Source organism: Microtus ochrogaster, chromosome 10 (genome assembly GCF_000317375.1).
Source record: "Microtus ochrogaster isolate Prairie Vole_2 chromosome 10, MicOch1.0, whole genome shotgun sequence".
Classification (NCBI taxonomy): domain Eukaryota; kingdom Metazoa; phylum Chordata; class Mammalia; order Rodentia; family Cricetidae; genus Microtus; species Microtus ochrogaster.
Window position 1 is genome coordinate 47,198,658 of NC_022016.1, and position 11,642 is coordinate 47,210,299.

Sequence of the window (11,642 nt, forward strand, 5' to 3'; positions counted from 1 at the left end):
TGCAGAGGCCTAGGGGCTAGGTAGTGAATCTTCAGAAGAGATGTTGGCCCAACCCCAGCTCTCTTCTCAGACATGCCTATTGGAGAAAATCTGGTGGACCCTGAGAACGCTATGGCCGGGGCTGGCAAGTAAGATGACCATGTTCTGGTGGCAGTGGCCTAAGCCAGCCCAGAACTGGGACAGCTTTCTCAGAGATGGTTTTAGGGACAGGCATTTCAACCTTAAGTCTGACTCCCAGTAGAACAGTACACTCTAGTTCTAGAATCTAAAGCGAGGACATCCAGGGTCTCTTTCATCTGGGGAACCAGCAACAGGCTCTGGAGGGATAAGACACTGCTGCCGCAAAGTCTTCACACATCAACTACCCAGAGGCAACTCTGGGACTGCTAAGCCCTCAGCCAGCCCTGGATGGCAACTTTCCAAATGCACACCTGGAGGATCCTCCAGGGAGCCAATGAGCGGAGTGTGGGAACATTGCTGGACCTGCCAGGAGGCCCCACTTTCTCCTTTTACCCAGCAGGAAGAATGTTTGACAATGTCTACACAGCCAACTTCCGTATGTTCAACTGGGAACACTCTTGTCCAGGATCATAAAAGGAGCTGGTTGCCCTTGGTTACAAAACAGGAGTGGCAGAGGCAGGAACACCCAGATACAAGTGTGCAGAGGCCAGTGTGCCAGCCGGCCATGGTCCAACCCAGGCAGTGACTTGCCTGGAGCATGTGCCCATTTCCTGTGGCCCAGGGCTTGCCTGGCCTGGCAGCATAGCCTATATCTGGAACCCAGCAGCCTCAGCAGTTGCTGCTGCAGGGCTGGATCCTCTATGGCCAATAGCGATTTTAATGACAGGCTCTGGCTGCCCCTGAGGTGCTAGCCAAGCCAATGCAGGAAGTTTCTTTCACTGTGTATGTTCCGGGGGAGGGAGCAGATGACACAAAGAGTGACACAGGCCCAAGGATGCAGCTCAGTTGACAGTGCTTGCCTAGAACGTATGAGGCCCTGGGGTCAGTCCGGAGCACCACTAAGACCAGGTGTGTCAATGTACACCTGGACTCCTTACAGACCGGAAGATCAGAAGATCATCGCTGCCTACATATAGTTTTAGGTCAGCCTAGCTAACTAAGTCCCTGTCTGTCCCCCCCCCCCACCACCACAAAAAAAGGGGGGGGAGGTCAATACAAGCAGGAAATGGTAGCCCATACCATAGTCCCAACACTGGGGAGGCTAAAGCTGGACCACAAGTTCAAGGCTAGGCTGTGCTACCTAGTTAGGTCCCTGTGTAAAAACAAATTAAAACAAAGGCTGGGAATGGTGCCTCAAGCCTTTAATCCCAGCACCTGGGAGGTAGAAACTTCCAGGACAGCTGGGGATAAACAGAAAAACCCTGTCTCAAAACCAACCAACCAGGGCTAGAGGGCTGGCTTAGCAGTTAAGAGTGGTGCTGCTCTTCTAAAGGTCCGGGGTTCAATTCCCAGCAACCACATGGCGACTCTCAACCATCTGTAAAGAGATCTGGTGCCCTCTTCTGGCCTGCAGACGTACATGCAGACAGAGCACTGCTTACAGAATAAATATCTTTAAACAAGACAAAAACCAACCAACCCCGTTTCTCCTGCAGAGTTTTGCCTCCCATGGTCAGGGCACACAAAAGGCTTAGATAGCAACAATCCCGAAGGCAGACCAACATCAGCTTGAAAAGGGCCCAGAGCTCCAAGAAGTGGCAATATTTCCTCTCCTCCTTCCTACAACCTGCTGAGCGGTAACTTGGCTCAGCGCAATAGGTTCTGGAGTTTGTCGGGAACACACAAGGGACACCTGTTTCCAATCCTCAACTCGAACAATTATTACTTGTAAAACTTCAATAATCCATGAACAAGCAAAACCACAGAAAGAGCTATGAAGCTCAACAGGCATCTGGCGCCTGCACACCCTTACAGGGATGTTACTATGTTCTTAGCAACGGCAATCAAAACAACTGAAGCTGCCCTTCTGGGGCAAGAACTGTCCATCGGAAAGGCAGAAGTCTTCTGCACACATTCTAACCATATTTTGAATGCCTTTCAGCATGCCCCTGCAGGTAAACAGGTACTCAAACCGTGTATTGTTTAGCCACTGTCCATGGCAATATGGGCTAAAGATCTATGAACAAGGTTAATGGAGCACCTGGCCAGCCACCGCTGCAGCCTGCAGAGCTCCCAGCACAAGGAATGCGTTCGTTCTTGGTGAAGGCTGGGGGGGGTGCACTCTGGATCCCCCAGTGCACTTTCAGACTGCACGAACACCTAATCCTCCAGATGCTGGGGTGAGCAAGCAGCAGATGCTCATGAGATGAGGAAACACAAGCAAGGCCACAATCTGCAGCTTTCCTTGCTAACAAAGGGTGGAATTACTAGGAAACCAGGTGGACCTTCCTACACACCCAGCATGTCGGGGCCCTCAGGGAAGCTGTGCAGTGTTGTCTGCCCTTTCTTTTTGGGGTCTGAATTGTACTGAATCTGGTCAACACTGTTCACATGCCTACACTCTGCACTACCACCCTGTACCCTGACTACCTTTGAGCACTTGGTGACCTGCCTGGCTGCTTACGGAAAACGAAAGGCAGGCTTCCCTGCTCTGAAAAGACAAACCATCTCTTAGGTATCAAAGCAGGCCACTTAAACGGAGTATCAGTGTCTGCTGCTGGCCAGGATCTGATCAGACCTCGGATGGAAGACCAACACCGGCAGGTCAAAAGACAAAGAACTCACTCTGGACTAACATCCGTGGAAACAGAGACACAAGTGTCTTTAATTTGGCAGAAAGGTTGACAGTGATTCTCAACAATAAAGTTCATAAATACAGAAAAGAAGTTTTCTCTCAGGGAATGAAGACATCAAATGATAGCCTACATGTCTGGTAATGGCAATAATCGTTTCAGCATAGGTGACTCTACACATTTGCTTGGGATTAAAGAATGATCAGAAATATACAAAGGAGAGCCGGGGATGTAGGTCAGTAAGCAGAATGTGTGTTTAGCCTGCATGATGCTCTTGTGCTTGGGGCTCAGCACATTATGAAATCTGTCACAGTGGCCACATGCCTGCAATCCCAGCACCTGGGAGGAAGTAGGAAGATCAGAAGATCAAGGTTATCCTGGTTACATAGTGAGTCTGAGGCCAGCGGGGTTAACAGGAGACTCTGTCTGGGAAAACAAAAAGGAAACATACAAAGAAGAAGCCTGGAGTGTAATGCTCTGGTTTAATGCCATTTCTGAAGGCAGCTTTAGAACCCAGTAGAAGAGCTAGCCTATGCTTAGTTCACCCCATCTCAAAATACAACCAAACAGCACATATTAATAAGCAGGAACATGGCAACTGTTAAGTACAAGTGCATATTCTCCAAAACTTATCTACTTCAAGCTGTGAAGAAGCCAAAGCCCAGGGATCCCGAGCTGCTTGGGGGTGGCCTTGTTCTGGGACCTGAGCTGCAGCTCCAATAAGGCTCGGCAGTGTGAGGGGTGCAAGGCGGAGTCACACAGGTTGTCAGGGCGGAAGCATACTGCAGCACACTGAAACTGGGTCTGCCCCACCTGCATGTGCCTGACAAGAGTTAATGGTTGTTATTTTAACATGATGTAAAGAAACACAAGCTATGCAACTGGCTCGTCCACATTCAATCCCAGGAAGAGGGGGAGAAACAACAGCTCTTGTCATTTATCCGCACTATCACCTGTTCGTGATGCTTTTTCAAAGAGTCACAAGTTCTGGGATTCTTTGTAAGGTCATCTGTCAAATACCTTATGACCTGCTGAGTGTCATAGGAAAGAGTGAACTCTTTGAGTGAGGCTTGGTCCCGTTTCTGTGGTGCTCAGGAGGACAGATCTGGAAACCAGGGTCACTTGAGTCCCTGTGTTCACAAGAAGGCGTAACTTTCCTGGGAGGTATGTGGCTCTCCTGGCCCTGCAGAGGGCACCTCACCTCCTCCGGAACACAAACTCGTCATTGCAAACACAAACACCACATTGGGAGTTTTACCCTAGCAGCCATCGTACTGACAAGAGGGCTGTCAAAAGATGCTGCTAATGTTGAGATCAGCTCTTCTTAGATCAGTTAGGCAGAGATTTAAACAAACTAGAGGTTTAAAAAAAAAAAAAATGGCCGCAAACATATCCACACCGACTCAACAGAGAAAATGCAAAAAGCCAACCATTATCCCAGCCCTTCAACCCCAACCTCTTACTCCATTCAAATCCTTGTGTCCTGTGGATACAGGTGCTGCTTAGGCGATTCACTACCAACAGTGATCCTGAGTTGGAGACAGCACACCCGCATACTCTTTTGTTTCTCTTTTCAAAATGTCCCTCTGCGGTGTGTCAGAAGAATGCCTTTCAAAGACAAGTGAGGTCTGAGGAAAGTGGAGCTGGAGGACGGGAGGGCCCCTTCTGCCAGTCCAGTTTGCACTCTTCCGTCCCGTTCTTTAGACGTGCAGGGAATGCTTGCTTTGCTGCTAGGAACTGAGCATTTCCCACCATCACTGCAATGATGGAAGAAAACTGAAACAGTGCTGGGTTGAAGAGGGAGAGCACACGGGTGCTCTTCTCCCCAGCACCGACAGACAGCGAGCAGGCGGCAGGGCTATGGCTGCCCTGCAGTAGAGCTCTGAAGACATGTTCCATGGTGGCAAATTCTTCATATTCATGCTTTATTGAAAGACGAATAAGGGTCAAAGACAGGTACTGATTAGCAGGTCGTGTCTCTAGACAGTCACTTGGAGTTCAGAGCAGGATGCTATCCCACGCACTTCCACACAAATCCACGATTGACCAGGGCATCTGTATGAAACTGACCAGGACTTTATTCCCTCCTGTGGCTCCAAATCTCACGTGTAAACATGATTTACTCCACTGCTACGCTGCTCACTCACCCTCTCCCTCCCACCACTGCTTAAATAGAAAATCTGAAACAGTTCCTTCGTCTGATGCCCATCAGTGCAATCTGCTTTATTTGACATAAGGCAATTGGGACAGTCTCTTTGAATGGATTTTTGCCTTTTGGAAGAGCCAGGTAATAGTTTAATTCTTAAATCCACTTTTTCTTTAATGCCCTAACACGTCAAATTCCTCTTCCTTTCTGGTTATTCCTTGGCAGTCAGCAAGTGGTCAAAGATTAATGTCCAAGCAGACCCGTACCTGAAATAGAACACACATGGAGGGAGGGCTAAAATTAAGAGTTTGTGTATTCTCGCCCATAACAAATGAACACAGGGGCCCTTGCACTGAAGATCAAGACAAAATACCAGCAGACTCCAAGCTCTCAGCGAAATCATATTTTGGTTGACAGCCATGGATTCCTATGCGTATCACACAAGCTAACCGGGTTTGATTGATGCTTTCATTTTACAGCTACGTCCAAAAAGGAATATTATGCCTTGATTTATGTAGATCTTGCCAGGAGTTCCTTTGTGGAGCTCAAATACAGACAAAAGAGCAACACGGGGAGGAAGGAGGTATTTGGGCCGGGAGCTTTGGCACTGCCCGGTGAGGAACTGTTGGCAGTTGATTCAATCCCATTTGGGGAAGTATCTGAACCTGCCAACAGACCTTAGGAGTGGTGAACAGAGAAGCAGCTCGGCAGTTCTTGCATCTGCACAGGTACAGTGCTGAGAAGACAAGGCAGCGCTGTCTCCACCTGAAAATCTTCATAATTAATGAAACCGGCACTGACCTGATAGAAGCCTACACTCTCCCGGCACCAATTCTTACCCTTCACATACCAGCTGCCCCAATGAGATGGAGCTGATAGGAGATTTGGACAGAAGGTTAAATATGAATCTAGAAATATTACTCATTACTTCCCAGCCTCCCTGAAAGCAGACCAAGGAAGTGCTCCTCACACACAGGCTAGTCTCAGGCCTCGGTGTGGACAGCGAGAACGAGAAGCTGGAATAGAAATGATTTCAGCAAAAATTAATTCTAGTCACAAGACTTGGATTGGATTAAATTTTAAAATCAAATTCCAGCCTTCACGTTAATAAAGAGTCCCAGTGTGTCTCTGACATGGAGGAAGCACGACAAAGGCCTTACCTTTAAATCCCTCTTCCGGCATACAAACTGCAGAAGAAAAGAATTCCAGAGTGAAAGACAGTTACTGCAAGCATGTCAAATGCCTCAAGATGAGGAGTTTAAAATAACTTTTAATTGCTTTAGTCACCTGGACTGGTTCCTTTTGAACCCATGGTAGCAATGATCTGTTGGCCTCGTCATCAAGGTCACACATGTGTTATTTAGAAAGGCAAACGTCTGTGGCATGCCTGGAAACCTCACGGCTGACCTCTGGGAGCTGTGTCTTCTCTCCTCCTGTCACTCCCACATGACAGATCCCACTGTGAGATTCTCTTAGCAGTTTTTCTGATATTTAGTTTCCTTCCTTTTTGTTTGTTAAAGATTTAATTTTTATGTGTATGAGTGTTTTTTTCTGCACACCATTTCTGTGTATCCCCCATGCACTGACTGGTGCCTACAGATGTCAGAAGGGAATTGGACTCCCTGGAACTAGAGTTACAAATTGTTCTGAGCAACCATGTTGATGCTGGGAAGCAACCTGGATCCTCTACAAGAAAAACAAGAGCTCTTATCCGCCACTCCAGCTCTATCCGAATTACTTTTGAGACAGAATCTCACACTACGTAAGCCACACTGGCCTAGAACTTGTAGCAATTCTCCTGTCTCAGTTGTACAAGTGCTAAATTACAGTTTTCTTTCTGAATAAGATATTTTTATTGTTTTCCATATCTTAACCTCTGACAACCTTCCAGTGAAGAACATTTAGCTCTTCTATCACCTAGCCCACCTTGGCAATACCCAGTCTGCATGCCAGCCGCCAATGGTGCTTTCAGTTCCACTGCTTATATGCTCTTTCTTTTAGAGCCTGGCAATTCCTGCATAAAGCACATGCTTTGTCTCTTCTGCATCTAGCTGCAATAACCTCTTCAAGGCCGTCACCATCGCTTCCATCAACAACCTTGCAGAAAGCTCATCCTAAAATCCATGTCCAGCTCCCAAATCTGGACCAATGCCTATACTACTTGATGCACACAGCCTGGGCTCTGAGATCTCCCTTCCCATCTCCTAGTACTTCCTGTCCCATGCCTGGTCCCAGTAACTTCCTTCTTAAGAGTTTAAGAGTGTATTCCCACATGTTGCCCCTAGGCTTACCTTTTTTTTCCAGTTTCCTCATGTTAATAATCAATGCTTTCTACTTCCCAAACTGGGGAGTTTTCTACTTTAAGAGCATGCAGTAGTTCTCTTTCAAGGTTCAAAGTAAAGCCCAGGGCCATTCAGCCTCTATCTATATAACCCCATATCCTAAATTCATCACCAGGTCCTGAAAGCATGGTCTTTACCTTGCATGACATCATCCATTGCAGCATAGTCTGCAATTGGTTCATCGGCCTAGAAAACAAATGGAGACCGTTCAGAGCCACGTGGGAGGAGGGGCTTAGGGAAGAACAGGATAATCACCCCCTGAAGCCTAGTCCTGGTTCAAATACTGGCTACAAATCCTGTCTCACAGTTCAAACCCTTAGCGCCTCAGTCCTACCCTTAGAGAAGCAAACTGGTACTTCCAGTCTACAGAGGACTTGTTTTGGATGAAACAAGCTCAGATCCCTCAGGGCCAGTAGCTTGGCTGGCTCCGTCAGCAAGTTTGGTTCACAGGTGGCTAATGGGCAATGCTCCTCATCCATTCAGTGTTGCCTAGCTTTGTACAAAAAGTTGGCACTGGGCTGGAGGGGCCTTGCTCAGACTTAACAAATGCTCTGGCAAATGTAGGTGTAGGCTCCTTTGGCCCACTGTATGAGGCAGAGCGCTGTTATCTTCCCCACAAACAGCTTTAAACAGGGAAGGTGCAAAGGAGCCGTGTGTAAGGGGCGATAACTGCAAGGGCAAAGTGGATGACCAGTTCAAACTCCAGCTGCAGACCTGCTACAGAAGCCATGTAACGAGCTAGTCTAGAGGGTAACAACTCAACAGGTAAACATTATCACTCCACAGACTATAGTTCTGGGAAAAGCCAACAGTCAGGATGGGAGGACCAGACATGCCAGACGTAGATGTGCCTGCCTCGTTGTGTCAGGGTAAGTCACAAAAACATGCCCACCCAGGTCAGGTATCTTTGGGATTGTCCTACCGGGGTTTCCTATGTGGCAGAACAGTGTGCCTCAGAACCCCTCTCTTCTATACATGTAGAGAGAGCATCACTAACTCCAAAATTTTCTTTCTGGGCTTGTTATAGGGTATCTAAAGTACAAAATGTTTATAACCAAACTCCTTAAATGGGTTACTTAAAACAGTAAAAATATTGTATGAAATTACCTCCAGATTGTGTATATGGGGTACATATGAAACATACCTCATTATATATACAAATATTTCAAAATCCAAGATCTCTGGTTCTCTGCACTTCAGACAAAAAAGCCTCAGCCCATGCCCCTAAAGCAATAAGAAGTGCAGGCCACGCCACTGTGCTATCAAATGAAATCACAAGAAGCCCCACTCTCCTCAAAGAGATTTTTATAATTGCTGTGTCCTGGCTAGGTTTTTGTCCAACTTAACACAAGCTAGAGTTACGTGGGAAGAATCAGATAGGACTGTAAGCAAATCTGAGGGTCACTTTATTGACTAATGATGATGTGGATGCTGCTGTGCCTGGGCAGGTGGTCCAGGGTAGTATAAGAAAGCAGGTGTAACCAGGCATGGCACACATTTTTGATCCCAGCACTCCAGAGGCAAAGGCAGGCCTGTGAGTCCCAGACCAGCCAGCACTACATAGTGAGACCCTGTCTCAAGAAAAAGAAAGCTGCTCGAGTAAGACACAAAGTGTAAGCCAGTAAGCAGTACTCCTCCACAGCTGCTGGCTCCAGCTCCTGCCCCTCCTTCATGACCGATTACAATCAGAAACTAAAATAAACCTTCCTTCCCAAGCTGCCTTTGTTGTCATGGTGTTTATCACAGCAAAAGAAACCTATTTTGTTAAAATGATAGATGAAAATTTTAAGTATCAACAGGGTGAGCAGTCCTTTCACAGGTCACACACCTCTTCTCTGCTCTTTCTTAAAGAGGGAAGCATTGCAAAGAAGCCACACTAGTCTAGACTCCAGTTAGTCCAAAATAAAACAACCCAGGCACAGTGGTGCATGGCTGTAATCCTAGCAACCAGGAGGCTAACGTAGAAGGCCAACCTAGGTTATATAGACCCTGTCTTAATACAACAATAAAATAAGCAAACCAAAGGAATGTGTGCACACATGGCAAGTAAAACCATGAATGCAAGAAGAGGAGGTGCCAACAAAGAAATCATAACCAGAGACCAGGTCATTGAGCTGAACCCAGTGTGGTGGGTGGTTCATGGGCTGACAGTCAATCCTGACCCGAGCTCAAGCCTCCCTTCCATGAGTGGAATAAAAAACAGATCTGTGGTCTGGAGAAGCTGGCCTCTTGTCAGAGAAAAATCAACCTGGAGCAATCAGGCAGGGATGGATGGTGATAGTTTTGGCAGTGCTGTCTGTCCTGACTGTCTACAGCACAAACACCAAGCCACATAGAAATCCAGAGAGGACCAAGAGGAGATACCCATTTATCTTTAGTTCACAGGCAGCGGTAGGTATTCTGCTATCACCGCAGCTGATGATGACCTAGTGGTGTGCTGGCCTCCTCTCAGCCTCTGTCAGAGCTGGATAACCAAGAGGGAGCAAAAGTTCCCAGCCCCTGAGAACTCCTGCCCTTCAAGGACCCACGTTGCTTCACCACCACGGCATATCCTTTACCAGGGATGCAGCACTGACAACTGAGGCCCCAGCTGGACGGCCGCTACTTACCTTTAATAAAATGACAGATTCAGGAATGACACCGAGGGCCCCAAGGGTGGCACGGTCATCATTTAAAATCTTTCCATCAATTGACAAATTCTGGTCAAAGGGAGCGACTGAAAATGCATGCATGATCTGTGGCAATACAAAAGAAACAATGTCCATACAAAGGACAACACTGAGCCCTGTAACACCCTTGAAAACATAAAACAGATTCTAAAAAACAGGAAAAATCCAAAGGCTCCAAAGTACAAAAGCAGCTAGCCCACTTGCTACAATGCTAGAGAGTGTTCCTAGGAGGCCAAGCCTCAGGAATAGAGAACAGAGACAATTAGACATTCAGGTCAGTTGATTCAGTGTCCTGTTGCCTCCCCAAGTCTATCAGGGGGAGCTCAAAGATAGGGCTGTGTTGTTTGCACCCACACTTCATCAAGATCACCCCATTCCTAAGGTGCAACACATTATAAGCAAGCACATGGTCTCATTCAAAACCATTTCCACGAACAAGTATGAATACTCACCTAAAAGTATTTTTAGGCTTGAGTTGTCTGGTGCCTATAGTTCATTTATGGAGGGGTTAATGCACGATGCCTTTCTGAATTTAGAGGTTCCATTGTAGAACAAATCATACACACAGAATTCCAGGTTGGCTTCAGACACTCATTTCAGAAATAACACCACCACCACCACCACACACACACAAATTTGGACAAAATTGTTTCTAAAGGCAAGGTTTGGGTTTCTAAAGACAAGGTTTCTCTGCGTAGCCCTGGCTGTCCTGAACTTGCTCTGCAGAATGGACTGGCCTCAAACTCAGAGAGATCCACCTGCCTCTGCCTCCTGAATGCTGAGAGTAAAGGTACACACCACCACTGCCTGTTGTGGGAACTGCGGGCTGCGTTCCTGCCGCCCCAGCTCCTGGTCGCCTGGCTAGCTTAAACCCCGAAATAACAATACACAAACTGTATTCTTTTAAACACTGCTTGGCCCATTAACTCTAGCCCTTATAGGCTAATTCTCATATCCCGATCAACCCATCTCTAATAATCTGTGTAGCATCAGTCTTACTGGGAAAGATTCAGCATGTCTGACCTGGCAGCTTGCTTCATGGCGTCTGTCTGCCTCTGAGAGCAGAGCTATAGCGTCTGCCTGGGAGAAGGGGAGCATGGCGTCTCTGAGCTCACTTCCTCTTCCTCCCAGCATGTTCTGTTTACTCCTCCCACCTATGTTTTAACCTATGAGGGCCAGCCAAGCAGTTTCTTTATTTTTTAACCAATGACCTTCCTCCATCAACTGCCCACCTACATTTATCTCCTTAGCAAGCAGCCTGGACTGTGTCATTCGGACAAACTGTCAATATTCTTAGACTCAGTGTTGAGTCTCTGGGGACCGAAATACAACTTCAGAGAAGGGCTACGTGCTGTATCCCAACAGTGGCCAAGCAACAAAAGTCAAATACATTCCAAAACACATAATCCCTTCAATGTCTTTCAGATTCAGAAAGTTTTAAAAGAATTGATGGGGTAGGCCTTTATTTCCAGCCGCTTGGGAGGCTGGGACAGATTAGCTAGTGTTAACTTAGTGAGATACTGTCTCAGTGAGGGCACACTCATCTAGTATAACAAGGCCCTAAATTCAATCTGTGCTATCTCAAAATAACCAATAATGGTTTAAATCATTTCTGGATTGTAATTACATCCAGAGAGCAGAAGGAATTTTGAAAAGGCTCTCAGACACCAATAGTAACACTCTTCTTCTTCTTCTTCTTCTTCTTCTTCTTCTTCTTCTTCTTCTTCTTCTT

The 11,642-nt window shown here is 46.9% G+C and overlaps 1 protein-coding gene across 4 annotated transcripts in view; it reads right to left on the minus strand.

Moving 5' to 3' along the window:
• Window positions 1–2,757: 2,757 nt before the first annotated feature.
• Usp48 (ubiquitin specific peptidase 48) overlaps window positions 2,758–11,642 on the minus strand; it is a 72,275-nt gene continuing 63,390 nt past the window's right edge. For all 4 annotated transcript variants that reach the window (XM_026782332.1, XM_026782334.1, XM_005352992.2 and 1 more), the window contains 4 exons: window positions 9,851–9,976; window positions 7,379–7,427; window positions 6,060–6,086; window positions 2,758–5,165 (listed from right to left, as the gene is read on the minus strand). In XM_026782332.1, coding sequence (XP_026638133.1) covers window positions 5,143–5,165; window positions 6,060–6,086; window positions 7,379–7,427; window positions 9,851–9,976 — 225 coding nt within the window. In that variant the 3' untranslated portion in view covers window positions 2,758–5,142. The remainder of the gene's footprint in view (window positions 5,166–6,059; window positions 6,087–7,378; window positions 7,428–9,850; window positions 9,977–11,642) is intronic.